Genomic DNA, 18,868 nt, shown 5'->3' on the forward strand with positions numbered 1-18,868 from the left:
ATAAGACGACGTCTCATTTTTCTTCCATCAATACGGATTGTATTGGTGGTAGCGGATGATGAATTCTAAACAAATATTATGTGCGTTAATACACAAGAATGTTTTCAGAAGTTGTGATTGTATTTGAAACTTATTATTTTGAAAGTAAATTTCATGGAAATGTTGTGAACTTGACGGGAAGGCCAAAAAACCAGCTACAACCTCAAACACATCGAAATTGGTAGGTTAAATTTTGTAGTGTTATGAATCTACTTCGTAAGGTAATAGTATGCATAATACTATATTATCATGGAACAAATGACAATAGAAATTAAAAACAAAGTTAAGGTAAATATCCAATACTCATTGAAGTTGTTAATTGTCTTTCGTCTATTGGATTTGTCTTTTGGTCTTCCAGATGTAAGGCCCACTTCCCATTCGTGTAAATAACTTATAGCAGGATCTGCTTACCCTTCCGGAGCACCCGAGATAACCCCTAGTTTTTGGTGGGGTTCGTGTTGTTTATTATTTAGTTTTCTATGTTGTGTCATGTGTACTATTGTTTGTCTGTTTGTCTTTTTCATTTTTAGCCATGGCGTTGTCAGTTTATTTTATGAGTTTGACTGTCCCTTTGGTATCTTTCGTCCCTCTTTTATATTTGTAGGAAAATTTACATCAAGAAAAAAGACCATATTTACCAAAACTGTATTAGGGATTTTTTGTTCGAGAAGGAACTCGTGTGAAAGACAATCAGAAAAGTTAATTAAAAATCAAGACCGATAACTCATTGAAGATTCATATTAATAGTCAAGTAGTCATGTTTCCTTCCTTTTTTTTTTACATTTTATATAAAATTATTCATCTGTTGTTCTATGCTAATTACTATTGACGTCATAAGATCCTTAGTATATTATATATCAAATGAAGCACTTATAAAATTGAGAAAAGTATGTTAATTCACCTACAATATGCACAGAATGCAAGCTTGATTTACAAAAACTGCACGCTTTATAAATACTGTGTACCATATTGCAAGTTTTGTATAGAATCATACTGATCTCTTTAGCCTTGACGGTGATCATAGCGTTGTACTTTATAGTAAGATTTAATGAATATTTGATACGTGTGGAATAATTTACACTTAAATTTACCCCGCAGAAGTAATGTAATACGAACCCAGTCCATAATAACTTTGTATTATTATCATTATATGTTTGTCATTAAGATATAATATGTATTAAGATATAATATGTATTAAGATATAATATGTATTAAGATATAACATGTATTAAACATATACTATGAACATTCGCAAGTGTGAGTATTAATGATAAATATTCTCTATTTTTGTTACAGTTAATATATTTTTTTAATTGTTTTACAGTTAACTGTATTACTTGTGATTTTTAAATATGTCTGTATGTTTGGTAAGTACATGTTATTATTTATTTTTTTTTTGCCACGCGTTTTTACTATTTGTATAAAGAAAGAAATACATATCTGCTAGCGGGAATGTAGCGACTGCCAATTTATTATATGATAAGAATAACTTCCAAATTCGGATAAAACGTTTTTAAAAACAGTACTTCGAGGGTTTATGTTTTAACAGTAAATGATCTAACGGTTTGAAGACAACGGAACATATAAATTTAATTTATCAAGAAAATATAAGCGACAAAGATACTGAATCTTAAATAGGAATGTGTAACGCTGACATTTTATATTTTTTCTTATAATATTCAATTTCACATTTTGATTAATACGTCCAATCAAAATTATAATTGTACAAATGTAAAATTTTCACATTAATATTTTTCTTTAAAAAAAAAGCATTAATCTAACTTTATCAAAACGCTTTTAAATTCCTAAGCCTATTAAAAAATAGATTTTAAAATGCGCACTACTTTTCTTTTCAGAGTGAAAGTATGGCTTGTCGGGGAGATATTTATCAAACTTATTTTTCATTGGAAATAAAAATTTGTTTTTCATTCAGCCATGTAACTGGAAACTTACCAAGACCCGCCTACCTTTGAAACACATTCGTAATTGATACCCCTTCATGAACAGTATAACACTCAACACGTTAAAAAGTCTTAGCAATTATTTTCAAAAGATTGATTTAGAAATCGGAGGGCTTTTCATTTTGGTAAGTATCGCATGTAATGCAATTTATCAATGTTTACATAAATTAGAAAAAAAATAAATTGGAATAGAAGACAACAGAGAGTTAGAGTTAGAACAAAGTTTGTTTGTTCACTAAAATGTAAACATTGCGTTTTTTAACTAAGATTAATTTGTTATAGGGAAAAATATAATCTTACGGTTATAAAATGCGATTCTGTGATAACAATTGGACAATACTAGATGATATTGTAAAGATATTTATTTAATGGTTATAATCGGGAATATCTCATTATTTATCTGTATAATACTTTACTCGTATGACGGACAGGTCTATATTTTCTTTACACTGCCTTTCAATTTTATGCTGTTATATTATCTTATTTTGAATTTAGTTTAGATTTCACAAAAGCAATAGACATAAACAATAGAATTAACCGTCTAATCGTAATACTCAAATTTATAACATTTTATCAGTTTTTAGTTCTGATAAAATACGTCTATTTTTAGCAATGCATTGAATATTGTTTCATTTGAAATGTATTTGTTCTATAAAATATAATCATTGGATGCCAGTTATAAAATATTCCTCTAGATTCATTTAGTTTACATTATTTTTCTGTGAATTTTCTTACAAACATTTCATTCGTAATTTTTGATAACCATACTCTATAATCAGTTTTAATATGTTGCCAGTTATCAAATTTTATTTTTCCTGGGCGCTTGAAATTTCTATTTTTTCAAAAGAACAGTTTTAATACATATTCTCAAAATACAAATACAAGTTTGTATACTTGCATTTTCGTTTACCTTAAAACAATGAGAGCAAAATTTGCCTGTTTTTAATTTTCAAAATCCTAATTTGTCTTTAAATTCTATGTTTTTATCTTATCAAAAACTACAAATTATTTAATCCAAAACTCATACATTTTCATCCCTCAAAATACAGTTCTTGATACAGAAAAAGTATTCCTATACCTATATACCATTCATATTCGTGTTCTCATTTTTTCAAGGGGAGGAGTGCACTTCAAATTTCATTTTATTTGAATTTATTTTTTCAAAAAAAATAGGAACAACTGTTTTATTGGAAGATTATTCTAAAGAATTGCATTAAATAGATATCATCGACTTAAAAAGTGACTCTTTATTATTCTTTATTATCCTTTGCGAAATGGAGAGACTGGTCATCTATGCTTTCCACTCATAGAATGACTTGCTGTGAATATGTCTTAAGAACGCAAAATTGTTCAAAGCAAGAAAAGTATGAATAATATAAATATGGAATATTATTATAAGAAACCGTCTAAATATTAAACTTTTTATCTTAGGCTTCGTTTGCAATGATTAATATTTTTAAATTTATAATTTCAAGAAAAACAGTTATGTTTTGTTGCTTATTTTAATTATTAACATTTTGTTGTTTTTTAAATTATAAATTATTTCATACATTCATTTATATTATACGTGCAGATGATTATCAAGTGTTAGGGTTTCTTTTTGCTATAAGTTTTCGTGGTGAATATTTCCTTACATGTATATCCCCCATAAAAATAAGAGTTGTAAACGTACAAAATGGTTTCATTATTTTAACCCATTGATTAATAACTTTAAGAGATAGTGAACTAGTTCCACTGCATAATTTAATGATATTAATCATAACAATGTTACATGACATCAATTATTTAAAATTTCTCTGCTTTTTTATTTGAATGATATATTGACAAAACAAAAGTACTTTTTGTTTTTCATCGTTTTGTTTCTCTTTTTTTTTTCTTCACCTTTTAGATTAATAGACATACAGACGATTTTAATAACAACTGCGTCATGGGTCGTCCGTGGAGAAAATTTTAACCATTAAACTTTTTGAAATAAACGAGTTGAATCTTAAAACTTGATATTAGAATGGTGATTGGATTTCTGAAAATTCGACATTTCATTTCCTTAGCGATTGTGTTGGAACTTTCCCATGCCTTTTTAAAACAAAGTACGAATTCGTTTTCGTTTGATGAATTTGAAATGCATTTGTATGCCGAATTCTTGAGCAAGTGAAATAGATTTCAAATATATTTCCCTCGACGTTTAATCATTCCAATACGAACGCTCTAGTGAATCAAATAAAGCTTTGTGAGTCAGAAAAAAATAAATGTCTTTTTCTGAGAGTGTAGTAATTTCGGTCAATACTTTAGCAGCTATTGTCCAGTAACCGCCATTACTGGTTGCAGACGTGAGGTCAAGTCTCGTGAGATTGTAATTATTTTCCTAAAAGGAAGATACATGGGTTTTAGGACGAGAAATAATAAAGAAAAAGGTATTATTAACAACCATTTTTCAAGAACAATCCGACATGTTTCAAAGTTCTATCGGCGTTTCTTAAGAAACACATTTATCATTTGCATTCCATTGCTGGGAAGGTTCCATGGTTTGAGTTCGTTTCTCGTCTCCTATGATTAAATTTTTCGCTTCGGGAAGCAAATAAGTTTGTCCAATTTGTGTAGAAATGAAAAATCACTTTTAACCTTATGAAAGTGAAATAAGTGTTCGCACCAGAAATTAGTTTATGGTTTTAATTCGTTAGACTTGAAAACTTCTTGTCATTTCATCCAAATGAAATGAATATTTGTTTTTTGTTAATTATTTTCTTCGAGTTCTTGCAGGATAAGATCTCAAACACAACTTTTAATTTACATAGTTGGTAAAGTTATTTTGAATAATTCACGCAAAACAAAAAATGCAAGGTGCCTTGTACAATTAAGAACCCAATTTTTATCTGATCACATTAGAATATGCTGGTATTTTTAAATGATGTCATCCTGACAACTTTGAGATGCAGTAAATTATTTTCTTTCACAGTTTTGTTTCCTCTCCTTTGACTTCCACGAACTGTTAAAAATAATAAATTTACAATTATACGGCTATTCGATTCGGATACTTATGTGTTCCTCTATTCTTCTTGATGAAAGTTATCCGTGAAATTTTCTGTCAAAGTATTTTGTTTAAAACCTAACATAAATTATTTTGATATTTATTGTAACAAATCCGTGTCAAAAAGTATTGTCTAAGTTTTAACAACATCCGATCACACCTCTTTTTTGTTAAAATCCATGAACAGTTAAAATGCGTCAAATTGCTTTAACACACGAGAAATATTAAAATTCCTCTCGTCTTTTCTGCTTCACCGTAAAAAGATAATTGACTTCAGAGTCTGAATACGTCGAGAAAGATTTAGAGACAATAAATTTTGTGAAAATGTTTCTTCCGACATCGCTAATATTTATATCTACTTGAAAACCCGTAAAGCCAAAGCGATGAACATAAAATCGCTCTCGTTATGGGCTATTCACATTGTCTAGGGGACTAATTTATCGGCCAGAAAATTGCTAGTTTATGCTTATTGTGATATCTAAGTGTAAACTGAGCTTCTATAACGATACATGTCGTTGGTTTTCAATTATAACTGTGGTTTAGACACTGTTACTTGTTAAATGGACATCCAGTAATACACTGACGAGCTAATTTTAAATTTGATGTCATTCATTGCTTAGCTTTGCATCACAATTTAATTTTGACAACAAATTTTTTTCTCGTTGTTTCTTTGTGTCAATGTTTTGTTTAATGTTTTTTATTTGTTGTTCATTTTTATGATAAACAAGTAAAAGTTGTTATTAAAGGGCTATTGTTTTTAGTATATATGGTATATTTTTTTCAAAGATATTCTTCATGCTGGATAGAGATTGAATGGAGTTGTCTGTTCACATTTAACATTGTTGTTCGTAACAAAACCCAAATATACATGTATCCATATTTGTCTGTTTATCTTTCTGGAGCTCCTGTTTTCTCTACCATATATGATCGAAGTAAGTGAGCTGTAGTTATTTATATATACATTATTCCTGGTTTATTGACCCATCCTATGTTAGTTTTTTTTTGTGACTAGTATTACATACTGGTTTCCGAAATGTTACAACTCCCCTTTCTGCGTGTAATTAGTTCCGTATCTTTTCCCCATTGTTTTGTAACGTACATAATAAAGATTTGTTGACGCATATCAAATCTTCGGTAACATATGTATTTTAAATGAGTAAAAAATTAAATATACAATTGATATATTCCCATCAGCAATTGAAAACATATTATTGTAATAATCGAGCAGTCCTCAGATAATGATCCCAGCTTTAGTTGATACATGATTCCTCGGAGTTTGAAAAACAATATTAATATCAATACAAATGTAGTGTTTTCTAATGCATTATATAAATAAATCTATTGCAATTGAGCAATTAATAAATGAACCCCAGGGAGAGTAAGGTTTACGAAAGTGTGACCATAAAACAGTGCATTAAACAAACTATCTATTGATTCGAACAGATTTTCATTGTTGATAAACACAGTTTTATTAACATCGGTGTCATTGGAACAAATAGCATATCATGCAGAAAAATAAACATCATTTGTACTAACTGCAATTGTCTTGGAAAGATTAAAAGGTTGTTATACAGTAGGGACTTTGAAGTCATTACATAATGGTAACTGCAATGAGAGGATATAGTAAAGTATAGTACAATATTAAATGTTGATACAAAGCGAATAAATTCAAAATTAAAAGTTCAATCTCCTGTTGATTGATCGAACAATCGATATATAAAACAATCGAATTTTGTTCTACTGAGATATGTATCCTAACATTGTGATCAGAATGCACAAATTGTAGATGTGTTTGATATGAATATAGAATTTGATTTATAGTTGACTTGGTTTGATTATGCATGTGCATAACCTTAGCTTGAGTTGGTTTGTCTAGCTGCATTACCATAGTTTGAGTTGGTTTGTCTAGCTGCATTACCATAGTTTGAGTTGGTTTGTCTAGCTGCATTACCATAGTTTGAGTTGGTTTGTCTAGCTGCATTACCATAGTTTGAGTTGGTTTGTCTAGCTGCATTACCATAGTTTGAGTTGGTTTGTCTAGCTGCTTTACCATAGCTTGAGTTGGTTTGTCTAGCTGCATTACCATAGCTTGAGTTGGTTTGTCTAGCAGCATTACCATAGCTTGAGTTGGTTGTCTAGCTGCATTACCATAGTTTGAGTTGGTTTGTCTAGCTGCATTACCATAGCTTGTTTGATAATCAGTTAATTAATTTAGACATGGCTTGTTTCAGGGTCAGAATTTAAGAATTCGTGGACGTTTCACTGCACTCATCCTCTGTGAGTGATTGATTGATTTAACGTCCAGTGGCAAACGTTACATGCATGTTGAGGATGACTCTCTTGAAATGTGAATATTACATGACATTGTGCCAACAGCATAGAGTTCCAAATAAGATCAAGAAATAAACAAAAAGATAGAGTATATCCGTGAGATATTTTACTTACAAGAAATCTTGTGTTTTGTGGTTTGTTAGAGTATACAGAAATACAGCCAATTGCTTGTGAAAATAACAAAAATAATATTTGTCAAAACGTTTCTTTTTATTAACAACAAGGGTAGGCAGATCCTACTCCACCGGTTTAACCGTCAACATCATCGTTGTTTTTTCATTCAGTCTTAAAGTTAGGCATGTTGATTGTCGTTGGATTATGTTGCTCAGGCTTTGGTTATCTGTGTTGCCTTTTGTGTATTGTTGTAAGTCATTTTTTTGTTTTTGTTTTTTGCAATTGCATTTTTAGTTTTTGATTGAGTTTAAATGTCCCTTTAATATCTTTCGAATCTCTATTATAAAAGAAGCTGAAATCTAGCATAGTTTTTAATGAATGGTTTTAATTTTTATGTTGATTGTTATTTTTAAATTCGTTTTATTTGTTTCTTTTTGACAAAGATTCTATGCAATATTAAATCTAACTTTTTCCATGGTAGATCTTAAGACCTAAATATAAACTATGGGAATGCGTCCTAGGAAAGCTACATTCCTTTGAAAATTTAAGCAAACTACGTAATGATTATTGCAAACTACGTAATGATTGTTGCTTTTGATTTGTTTGATCTCCTAAGCACTGTATTTGAAGAAGACAACACAATTAGGTGACGATATAGAATTTATATAGTTTGATATTACAGTGATTATTATATGTCTGACAAAATCCTGATAACTGTCGTGGCATATTGGAGATGTAGAGGAGGTAGAAAGTGTGAAAGAGACATTTCACTTGTGTTTGTGTGTATTTTTATAGAAATAAGAAGATGCAATATGGTATCCAATGAGACAACTATCCACCAAAGCCCAAATGACGCAGATTAAAGTAACTATTAGACATCGTAGGGCTCTCTTTCAACAATGAGCAAAACCCATACCGTATTGTGTTCAGTTGTCTGTTATTCCTAATTTTTTTCATTTTTGTATATTTATTCCTCTAATGGTATATTAGATAATTTAATTCAAAAAGGAAAGGACTTTTTGTGTCAGAGATTAAGAATGCCAAAAACGAAAACGTTAATGCAAATGACTTGCTAATATAAACAAGAATCCGTGCTTTAGTAGACGTGTTTTGTAGAATTGCTAGCAGGTCACGGCTGGTGTGCTCCATACCAGGAGTCAATATTCAAAATACATAAAACTTTCTTAGCATCAAACCTAAAATAAAATAATATAAAATGATGTCTTAAGATATTTATTGTTGCAAGATTAATGCAATATGTAGAAGCTACAAAGAATGACCAAAAACTTAAAAGTAATGACGGAAAATTTAAAAAGAAAATAAGTGACAAAATATTCTTATGATCATGTCGTGGTTATCAAAATCACAAATTATTTTCAACTTACAAGTTAAATTTGTACAGAAGGCGGAATTTAAAAGAACTTTGTATATTAACAGAGATTGGAAAATGATGAATGTTTAATGGATCTTAAAAACGTCGTAATGTATATACTAAGACCTTTTCAAATGTGTTATCCATTGAAAATCGTTTGGCCGAGTAAATTGTTCCAGATCGATGGATTATAAATGTTATAAAGTCTGATTTGTTCAAACACATTTTGCAATCATTTGATAAAAATATAAAAATGACAAACGCAAACAATGGGCTATAAATAAAAATTTTACTTTGATAAACGTATAAAAAAAATTTTCAAAGATAACTAAAAAGAAAACATTCTGGGGAGATGTAAGCTATCGTAGATTTGAAAGAAAGAGAATTTTTAAAATACGCTGCATTGTTTCAATATCTGATTTTAAACAGGATATAAAAAAGAATTTTACAAAAGCATTTTAGGGCAATGTGTTGGGATAATTTATTATGTATAATGAATGAAAGTTATACGTTTTTTATTTCATTTGTATCATTATTAGGAAATAGAAAAATAGAAAATATTTAAAAACAAATCTAAACTATTTAAACTCAATTTACAGATATAGGTGTCGAATGACGACATATATAGAGAAAACATAAATTTTGTCGCTTTTTTTCTACACACCTTTATCAAAGATGACAAAAACATTCTTTTTGACTATACAACTAGATATATAACTAGACATGCCTTTTTCTTGTGTATGTAAATCAATGTAGCGGTAATTTCTTTCAAGTGAATACATACATTTCTCTACTTAAGAGTTGATTTATTTCTCTCATTTTAGAGGCAACTGACCGAAACAACTTTTCTGTTTAAAAAGATTATTGTATACTTAAGATTTTCAGTGTAAGTTGTGAAAAGGTATGAATGGGCATATCTTGAGAACATCAAAATATTATAATATGGTCGTCAAAATCGCATTAACCATGAATATACATACTTAGCCGAGTCGTCCAAGAAACAGCTTCTGTTATCATACATCAGTTAGTTGACTCGCAATAATTTATCATCGGCATCATAAATACATTTTACACGAGTAAACTAGTTGGAAATGTGTCTTTTTATAAGTGGGTTAATGTTAGCTCTAAATGACTTTTCCTCCGACGTAAATTCGTAAGCTAAAAATATTAAAAGAGCGCAGATTATGCACACATTAATATACTCTAAGATTTAGTTTTTGGTAGATTTTTGTTGGTTTTGTGAAAAAAAGGTTCGAAGATCGTTTTCATTGGGTAATATGTGGTAATCAGTGACCCATACACTGTGTAAGTTTATGCCCACGTGGGTTGAAAGATCGACAGATCAAGTTTTATTTACACGGTAAAGACTGATAGTGTACACTTGTTAAATAATGTCGGGATGTGCAAACTATAAAAACAAGGGACACGGTCTAACTGTTCAGGGACAGGTAAAGTATAATTTTGTTATAATTAATTAATTTAATGTGTTACGTTAAATTTTGAAAACCTTGATTAAAATTTATCGCTCTTATGTTGACATGTGAATCCATAAACCTGCATTTAAAATTGATTTACTATTGGATATTTTAACTCACGTGATCAAAATGGCTTCATTTCAGTGGCGACTGCAGTTTAAGTCAAAGAGGCATCCCATAAACGAAGAAATTGACATAATTCATCCTCGTCCGACCCTGACCGCATTAGACAGTTTTACGATCTGAAAATAAAACACTATTATACCAAATGAGTTCCTACTTCGTCAATTCGCTGTCTACATGTTACGGACAGACAGTTGGATTGGAAAGTTGTGCCGAAGGAAATTTTCACAGAAATGGAACATTTCAACATTCCGGAGGAATATACCCCAGTTTCCACGGATCCAGGTACCCATTTTCTGCTAAAGACGAACGATCAGAAGAACACAGTGGGGACTATTATGCTACACAGCGATTGAGTCATATGCCGCATTCTAGCCCGTGTTCCTCACCCCATAGTATCCATGGAGGCACTCCAAATATACCGAATGTTCATCACATGCATTCATCAAATGACCGGTCGTGCAACATAAGAACATCTTCGAATAGTAATAGTTCGTACTACCCAAACGGTCAACTGACAAATGTGGATAGAAATAGATCGCCACCATCGCAACAACCACCCCCGATATCACCCCTCCCACAACAATCTCAGACACCACACTCACCCAGACCGGCTGACCAGAGCTATGGAGGATCTCCACAAATATATCCATGGATGAGACGGATGCAGTATGCTCAAGGTAAGGGTGGTTCTTATTATTTTGTCTTATATATTTTTATAATCCAACAGTTGTTTTGTGTCTACTCTTGCTGTCAGATAGAGTAGCAAAGAAAAATAGACAGGAGGTAGCTCTCAATGATTTGAAAATTCCACCTTATAAACAATTAAAAAGTATATATTTCTAAAGTAACAATATGTAAATTTCTGAATTTAGCATTTTTATTCAGTGTCGATTTATTTTGGGTGAAAGAAGTTAAATTATTGTTAAACTGAATTGAAATATAAGGGAATATAACTTAATATAACTTTGTTTTAAAATTGGTTTTTACCTAAATATTCCCAAATAAAATTGCACTTATTGTACAGTATATTTAATATTTTTCGTAAATCAATTGCTATACAAAGATTTAACTTGCTCCTATATATAATTAATAAATAGATAAACACATGATAACTCAAAATAAACAAAATAATTAATGTTTGGAGTCTTTGTATCAACAAGTAAAAAAGACAAAAAAAGACAAAAAAGACATAAAGATTTCAGAAGGTTTACAACAAAATTCTATATAGATTTTGTAAAAATATCTTTCATATTACAAAAATTCTTACATTTGTAAGTTGAATCTGGCTTTAGCCATTCAAATCTGGTCTTAGGTCTACAATTATATTTTGAAAATATTTAGTTGGATAATAAATAATTTATTATTGAACTGTTCAACAAACTGTTGAAATAATACAAACACAAACTTCATAAAATAGTTTTATTGGAACCTCGATTGTCGTACAAAATATGTTTTGTTCTCATTACGAGTTGTGTTAATGGCCGACATCATCGGGGATTGTTTACAAAAATACTCGTGTCTGTGACGAATCAAACATATCTTTACAGATATAGATTTTAACACATTTAAAATACATATATTTTGAATGAAACCTTATGGTTTAATCGTATGTGTCCTAAAATAAATGAAATATAGAATAAATATAAAGATTTTATTTTGTATAAGAAAATTATAATAAAGTGTTGATTTTGCTTCTTATTATGTAGACACGTGCACAGAAGATAATAAATTTTCTCGTAACAACTAATGACCAATAAAAAAGAATTTATAATAAAAATGTTGAGTATTATTAATGCAATCGAATGTCATTAGAGGAAATTTATAAGCTAAATTCGAAATTCATGAGGAATATATTAGCTTCAAAGCATTTTCAAAAGTAAAAATACTTCCAATATCTTTATGAGATCAGGAGTAGTAAATCCGTTCCGCCTTGTCAGCCTATACGGACATAATTGAATATTTAACTGTATATGACACCTAAAGCCTTTAAGACCACTGATGGATGAAAATAAGAAATATACAAGGAAATTGACATTGGACTGTCCGACAATGGTGTACAATATCACAAGTAAATTATCAATGACAAAATGTGTGATGAATAACCGTGTAAAATTACACACAAATTTATTTTGTAAATAAAATATATTTGAAAGTGTAAGTGTACCTTTATACCTGCGGTTTTTGTAGAAATCAAAATATTTAACATTTTTTAAAATCCGAAACACGTTTTGACGAAACTGTAAGCTTTCTTTTTAAAATATTATGCCGTATTTTCATATAGATTGAATAAGTAACTATTACTAAAACCTTGACATCGCATATTTTATAATATTACCCGTATCACATTGATTTCCTGTGCATGTATCTGTAAGTCAGTGTCTTTAAAAAGGTCGCTCCATGTCTGTTCAAATTTGATAAAATTCAAAACACTTTACTCCACATGATTTTTCGGTAATTTAATGAATTTAAAAAGGTGGCGATAGTGAGAATTTTCCAGTATGTACTCAACTTCTCATTTATAGTGGAGTTTCTTGCTGTGCAAAGCGTAATGCTTTTGTAATCGTCGTACCTAAATATTATAATACGAGCTACTTGTCAAAAATGATTTATGTCCCGAATAAAGAACTCTCTAGGCAATGGAGTTAAAAAAAGTCCATTACAACGCTAGCTTGATCACTTTTAAATATGAACCTCAAAGAGAATTTGATGCTTGAATTATTATTCTCTTGATGTCTTATTTTAGCCTTTTATTTATTTTGTTTTTTGTTTTAAAACTAATGGTACTGAATTAAAGGTTATTAATTATGTGAAGCTGTATCTATTCCGACAAAAACAAAGTTTTTTTATTTGTAATAACTGTTTACTATAGTATGATCAATTTTCAAATGAAGAAAACACATTGTAATATTATTAATTTGTTTTAATCAATTTAAAAATAATACAACTACAGTAAAACTACATTTACTCATTTTTGTATTTGAAAATACCAAGGTTTAAATATTACTGCAATATATTGTAAACACTAGTAAATGTAAACAAATTCAAACAAAATTCATAGTTGAATCACGAAAAACAATAACATGAACCAAACAAATCTGCAGATTAGCAATGTTCCATTATAGTAAATTAATACTACTCGAGCATAACAATGACAAAAGTTGTATGTAAAGTTTAAAACATATCCTCAAGATTGAATTAAGTAAATTGACATAAGGTCGTTATTTAATAAATCAAAACAAAAAGATACAGTTTATTGATAAGGTCTTTTTCGTTCATGCTACGAAACGTAACCCTTAAAAAAATTGTCTTTTGAAATTATACGTACATAATTTAAAAGCAAAATAAATTATTTGTATAGATTGCACATACTTTCCATATATGTCGTAGGCCTAAGTATCTCAGCTCGTTTTTCTTTTGAAAAACACGTAATAACATATACGTCCATTATTTAAGAGCAAAATAAATTATTTGTATAGACTATACATGTGTCTGTTTTTGTCATTCGTATATTTGTCGGAGGAATAAGTATTTCATCTCGTTTTGTTTGGATATACGAATAACAACATGTTCAAAGTACTTTCATAATTTAAAAGCATTCTTTGTATAGACTGCACATGTAAGGCGTGTTGTCCTTTGTATATATGTCGTAAGCATTAGTATTTCATCTCGTTATCTTTGGTAATACACATTGACAAAACAAAATATAAGTTCATAATTTAAAAGCAAAATACATTGTTTGTATAGACTGCACATGCTACTATTGTTTGTCATTCATATATTATGTCGAAGGCATTAGTATCTCATCTCTTTAAAAACATGCATCGTCATTTTATTCCCTCGCCTTTTCCGTGTGAAATTATAAAAAGAACAGAAAGTGGGCTAATGGATATTAATATTGGATTTTCAAATTATTCAAAGATAAAAAGAAATGTTGTTTAATTTGTAGGTTAATGTATTATTGATTATTATTGAACAAGCACAAGAAAGATAAACAATATCATATAAAAACAGTTGATAACCAAACGATTGGACCAAATATAAACGAACGTTTAAGTCGTCTGCTCAATTGTGTACTTTTCGGTATTTGGTCATTCAATGGCCGGTCAAATTTGTAGACGGAAGTAATTATTTTTTGATACTTTTAGATTTGTTTGTATTGATTTTTGTTGTTTCAAGTTAAGAGAAGTAGAAACAAATAACTCATCTCCTAAAACAATAGCAAACAAATCAATATAAAGTCACAATTTATATTTCTGTCAGTGGAAGAAAAACTTGAAATGAAACCATTTACGTCTTAGAACGATGATTAAAGATTGTCATTGGTGTAATAATCAATATTCATTTAACATTTCACACATATTCCAGACACTATAATTTTTTTCAATACAAAAACCAAGTAAAGAAATTTATAATTCATGGAATAAGAAAAAAATCATTATTTAATAAATAAGAAATGAATTACTATCAAATATGCATTATTAACTTGAATATGTGGACTAAATAATGCATCGCAATCAAAACTATAATTTATTGCAACTAAATAATTTTAAATAATTAGAAATGAATAATTCTTCTTCATATTCCAAAACTAAAAAGGTCGTATCACCCTCAAAATTCATAGCATGAAATTATTTTTTTTCTGGTTGCGTTTTTCTTATATTTAGCAGGTCGTAAATATATACATTTATTTTCCAAAATTCCCACGATTTAGAAACAATTTAGAATTGTTCATGTGTTGTATATCCTTTTATCTTATCCTATATAAGATGGACTGTAAATCTTACGAAACTAAACAAAGTGGAAAAAAGAAACAGGCTTTCTAAGACAGATTGTTGAAAGGATTGATTTATACAAATCAGATATATTGTAACATTTCCGTGAGAAATCAAAGAATGTTTCCAAAATATTTAATGCTCAATTTTGCCAAATGATAGTTCAGTATAGCTAACAAAACGACTGTAAAATTGTCAAAGAGGTCGGAGTCTGCGATACTCCTTTTGTTCTGTGATGTATAGTTTTGTTTGAAGTTATGTGATAAATTTCTCTGTGACGTAAAATCGATGGTGAAAACTACATAATAACATTAAATATAACTGCTTATTATTGCATTAACACAAAAATAAAAGATAAGTTACATGTTTGATGTTTTAATAGTAGAATAACGATTTTTATAGATTTTATCTTAACACCTAAAGATTTGCTGAAATAACATTTCAAATTTACTCAAAGCTAACATTTACTTATGAATTGCTTTCATCATCACAATGAATTTATAAGAATGCGAGTTTCTAAATTAATTAATTCATTTATTTAAATTTATATTAATTATTTATTTGTTTACTTTTAAATAATAACGTGTTTATTTATTTATTTAATGTTTTTAAACCTCCCGACTATTGAAAAATTCATAACATGTGATAAGTTAAAATTTTCATTTTCAAATGTTCACCAATTTTTATAACCATGTACGAATTATTCTATAGAAAATGCTTTTGTTTAACTTTTTTTTAATGACATTTCAATGAGAATTTTTTCATAAAGGTAAAAATTAGCAACTTATCTTATAGATAAAAAAAAAAGAGATTTTTTTTTTTAAATTCTTATATATATGACTATGATTTGGTTTGCTGTAACTAAATATCATCTTGTTATTTTTCTTTTAAATATGTTAAATAGTATTACCATTTGTTTGCATAAAATATCGTATATATAATTCAACAAACTGCTTTTTTTTATTTTTTATTTTTATATTTATATGTAAGTAAAAAAAATCTGTCCAATTCATTGGACCCTGAAATAATAAAAATACAGGACAGAGTGAAAAGGGATGTAGGAGATTTCCTTTTAAAAAAACAAAAGCCAAAAATTGTGAAGTAATGTCTTGATTTTCTGTGCAGAGATTGATAATTCTGATAAATAGCTTCACGATGATAGTTCTATTTTAATATGCATGTGTATATATCTCTGTCCTTAAAGTTGCATTAAAAATCCAGACTTTTTGATAATTGATACAAAGTCCCCCCTTTTTTTGATACATACGGAACCCTTGCAATGTACACGATGAATAGCGAAACATGTTATACATTTTTATGTTATTTCAGTAAAAAAAAAATCAGCTACATTATTAAGCTTACAAAGGTTGCTTCTAACTAGGTTATGTTGTCTTCAAAATAAAGGGAAAGCTGGAATAGTTACATAGCAAAGGTAAAGAAAATGTAAGATACAAACAGTAATTTATAAATTAGATTGATGATACAATACAAAATTTATCACGGAACAATCTCAATTTCAACAAATGCGTTTGATTGCTGTACGAAATCATTTTAGAATCGAATTCTGACTCCCTGTATAGACTATATGAATTAAGATATTCAGCTGTAAATGCAGTGCAATATGGAGAGTTCATCCCATTATGTGGAGTGGTTAACTCTAACTATAGCCTGTAATTACTTTACATTTCCATGTCTTAATAATAAATAAATCCCAACATTTCTTTTGTCCTTTTAAATTTGATACCCTCAGGATTTCTATCTACAAAATATTTTGAAACAGAGTTCACCTCCAACGCAGAAAAGGGAATACTGAACAAGTGTGTTATGTATCGACAACATTCATCCCCCTTTTAGATACTGATATAATACAATAGGTATATCTTGTACGTATTATTCCCAAACTAATGATTCATTGTTTATTTTTTTTATGCTTAACGTCTATTGATAAACAGCAACAACGAAGGCTTAAATATACAAGACAAAATGTATAAAGACAAAATTACAGTGGAAAAATGTATACGTAAAAAAGAAACACAAAAAAGGGAAAATTATTTGTGTAAAAGTTAACTGCTATTACAACAAATTTCAAGATTAAAAAAAAAAAAGCTTACGTTGCAGCTTTATTTTTTTCCCTGTGGTTTTGGGTTATGTATTTTCATTTTTATATTTTATCATTTTCAATATGTTACAAATTCTTTATAGTTTATAACACACTGAAGCAATTGATTTATAATTTTGTTTGTATTTAAATGCAGTGATGCACTTAAACATATATTAATTATAGTATTAAAGTACAAAACGTTCAACAGGTCAAAAGAACAATTACCCCCCCCCCTTTTTTACTGAAAAAAAGGACTCACGAATAGCAAATGAACGTCTACATCTTTGCTTATTGATAGTTTCAATCACTTTTTAATGTAAGAACACTGATAGTACAAGTACATATATCTATCCAACTTTTTATATAAGTGGACAAAACTCACAAATGACAGTCCCCCTTTTTTTGGTAATATTACTAGGTCAAGGTTTTATATTTCTGGATAATTAATTATGTTACACAAGTATGCAGATATGACAGACATTGCTGAATGACGTCTTTAATGAGTTATACTTACCTGCCATTAGCGTTCGCCTACTCTATTTTTTTTAGTCTGAAAATGCTGCATGTTGTACCAGGCAACTGTTTTGATGTAAGTTAGAAGTACTACACCATCTTGAATTATGATGGTTTCATCATTTGTTCACTCGTCATTACTCATCATGTATCTACTTTCACTTAGCTTAATCATACTATAGTTTTACTTGTCTTAAAAAAGGACGACAGAAAGGGGGGTGGTAAACAAAAATAGCCTGACCTTGTAAGAACGTGAAATTAACAAACTGACAATAAGACAGGAGGCAACTGAATGATTAAGCCAATAACAGTGATCTGCATCAATGTTCATATAACAAATAATGAAAGGAAAGTGTATATAACTGAAAGTGTTTCCCGAAATTTTTCAGAAAATATTTGTATCAGAAACAGTTTCACCAAAAACATGAGTAAGGGAATGGAAATACAAAAAACAACTAGTATTGTATGTTGAGAGCCATCACCATTTCTATTTACTTGTTTGTCTGAATACACTACCCTTGTATATTTTCTTTCTTACTTGGAACATATAATTGAATGCCTAAATAAATCACATTGTTACATTTTTGATTCTCATGTACTCTTGTACTTATCCTTATATTGGTCTGGTCGTTTTTCAAACGCACTTTCATAATCCCGTCCACTTATTTGTATGCCGAAAGCAGCCCCCTCGAACTAATCACCAGACAGATATGTAATATATCCAGACATATCAATATACAAGACTTAACATGTTATTGACAACATTGATGATTGTTTTATAAGATCATTAACCTGCACCGTGTAAAGTTAAATGTAGGTATTCAATTAAACCCTGACATACTCAAATAAAACAATAAAATTGTTTTGAAAACATCTTGTACCTTGAAAATGAACCTTATGTGGTAACCGAAACACAAAATTTCTTTACTCTTTGTCTGTTTTCTCTTTTGCATTGGCGTATTTAGTTGGTTTATGTTCTTTGCTTCTGATTCTGATTCTCTTATTTACCGCCTTTTTATAACAGCCAAAATTCAGCTTT

At 29.2% G+C, this 18,868-nt stretch overlaps 1 protein-coding gene and 1 long non-coding RNA gene across 4 annotated transcripts in view; one reads left to right on the plus strand and one right to left on the minus strand.

Moving 5' to 3' along the window:
* Nucleotides 1-18,868, plus strand: part of LOC143062709 (uncharacterized) — a 65,341-nt gene that overhangs the window by 26,190 nt on the left and 20,283 nt on the right. Inside the window, exons 1-2 of one of the 3 annotated variants that reach the window (XM_076234468.1) lie at nt 1,986-2,125; nt 10,462-11,120. In XM_076234468.1, the coding sequence (XP_076090583.1) occupies nt 10,586-11,120 (535 nt within the window). In that variant the 5' untranslated portion in view covers nt 1,986-2,125; nt 10,462-10,585. Of the gene's footprint in view, nt 1-1,985; nt 2,126-10,004; nt 10,291-10,461; nt 11,121-18,868 lie in introns of those variants that run through there. The other 2 variants (XM_076234465.1, XM_076234466.1) reach the window with 2 other exon arrangements.
* LOC143062710 (uncharacterized) lies at nt 8,191-10,719 on the minus strand. Its single transcript, XR_012974819.1, has 3 exons — nt 10,438-10,719; nt 9,823-10,000; nt 8,191-8,666 (listed from the first exon to the last, which is right to left on the minus strand). It is a non-coding gene; the product is annotated as an uncharacterized LOC143062710 (long non-coding RNA).

The sequence above is a fragment of the Mytilus galloprovincialis genome, chromosome 2, assembly GCF_965363235.1.
Source record: "Mytilus galloprovincialis chromosome 2, xbMytGall1.hap1.1, whole genome shotgun sequence".
In the NCBI taxonomy this organism is placed as follows: Eukaryota; Metazoa; Mollusca; class Bivalvia; order Mytilida; family Mytilidae; genus Mytilus; species Mytilus galloprovincialis.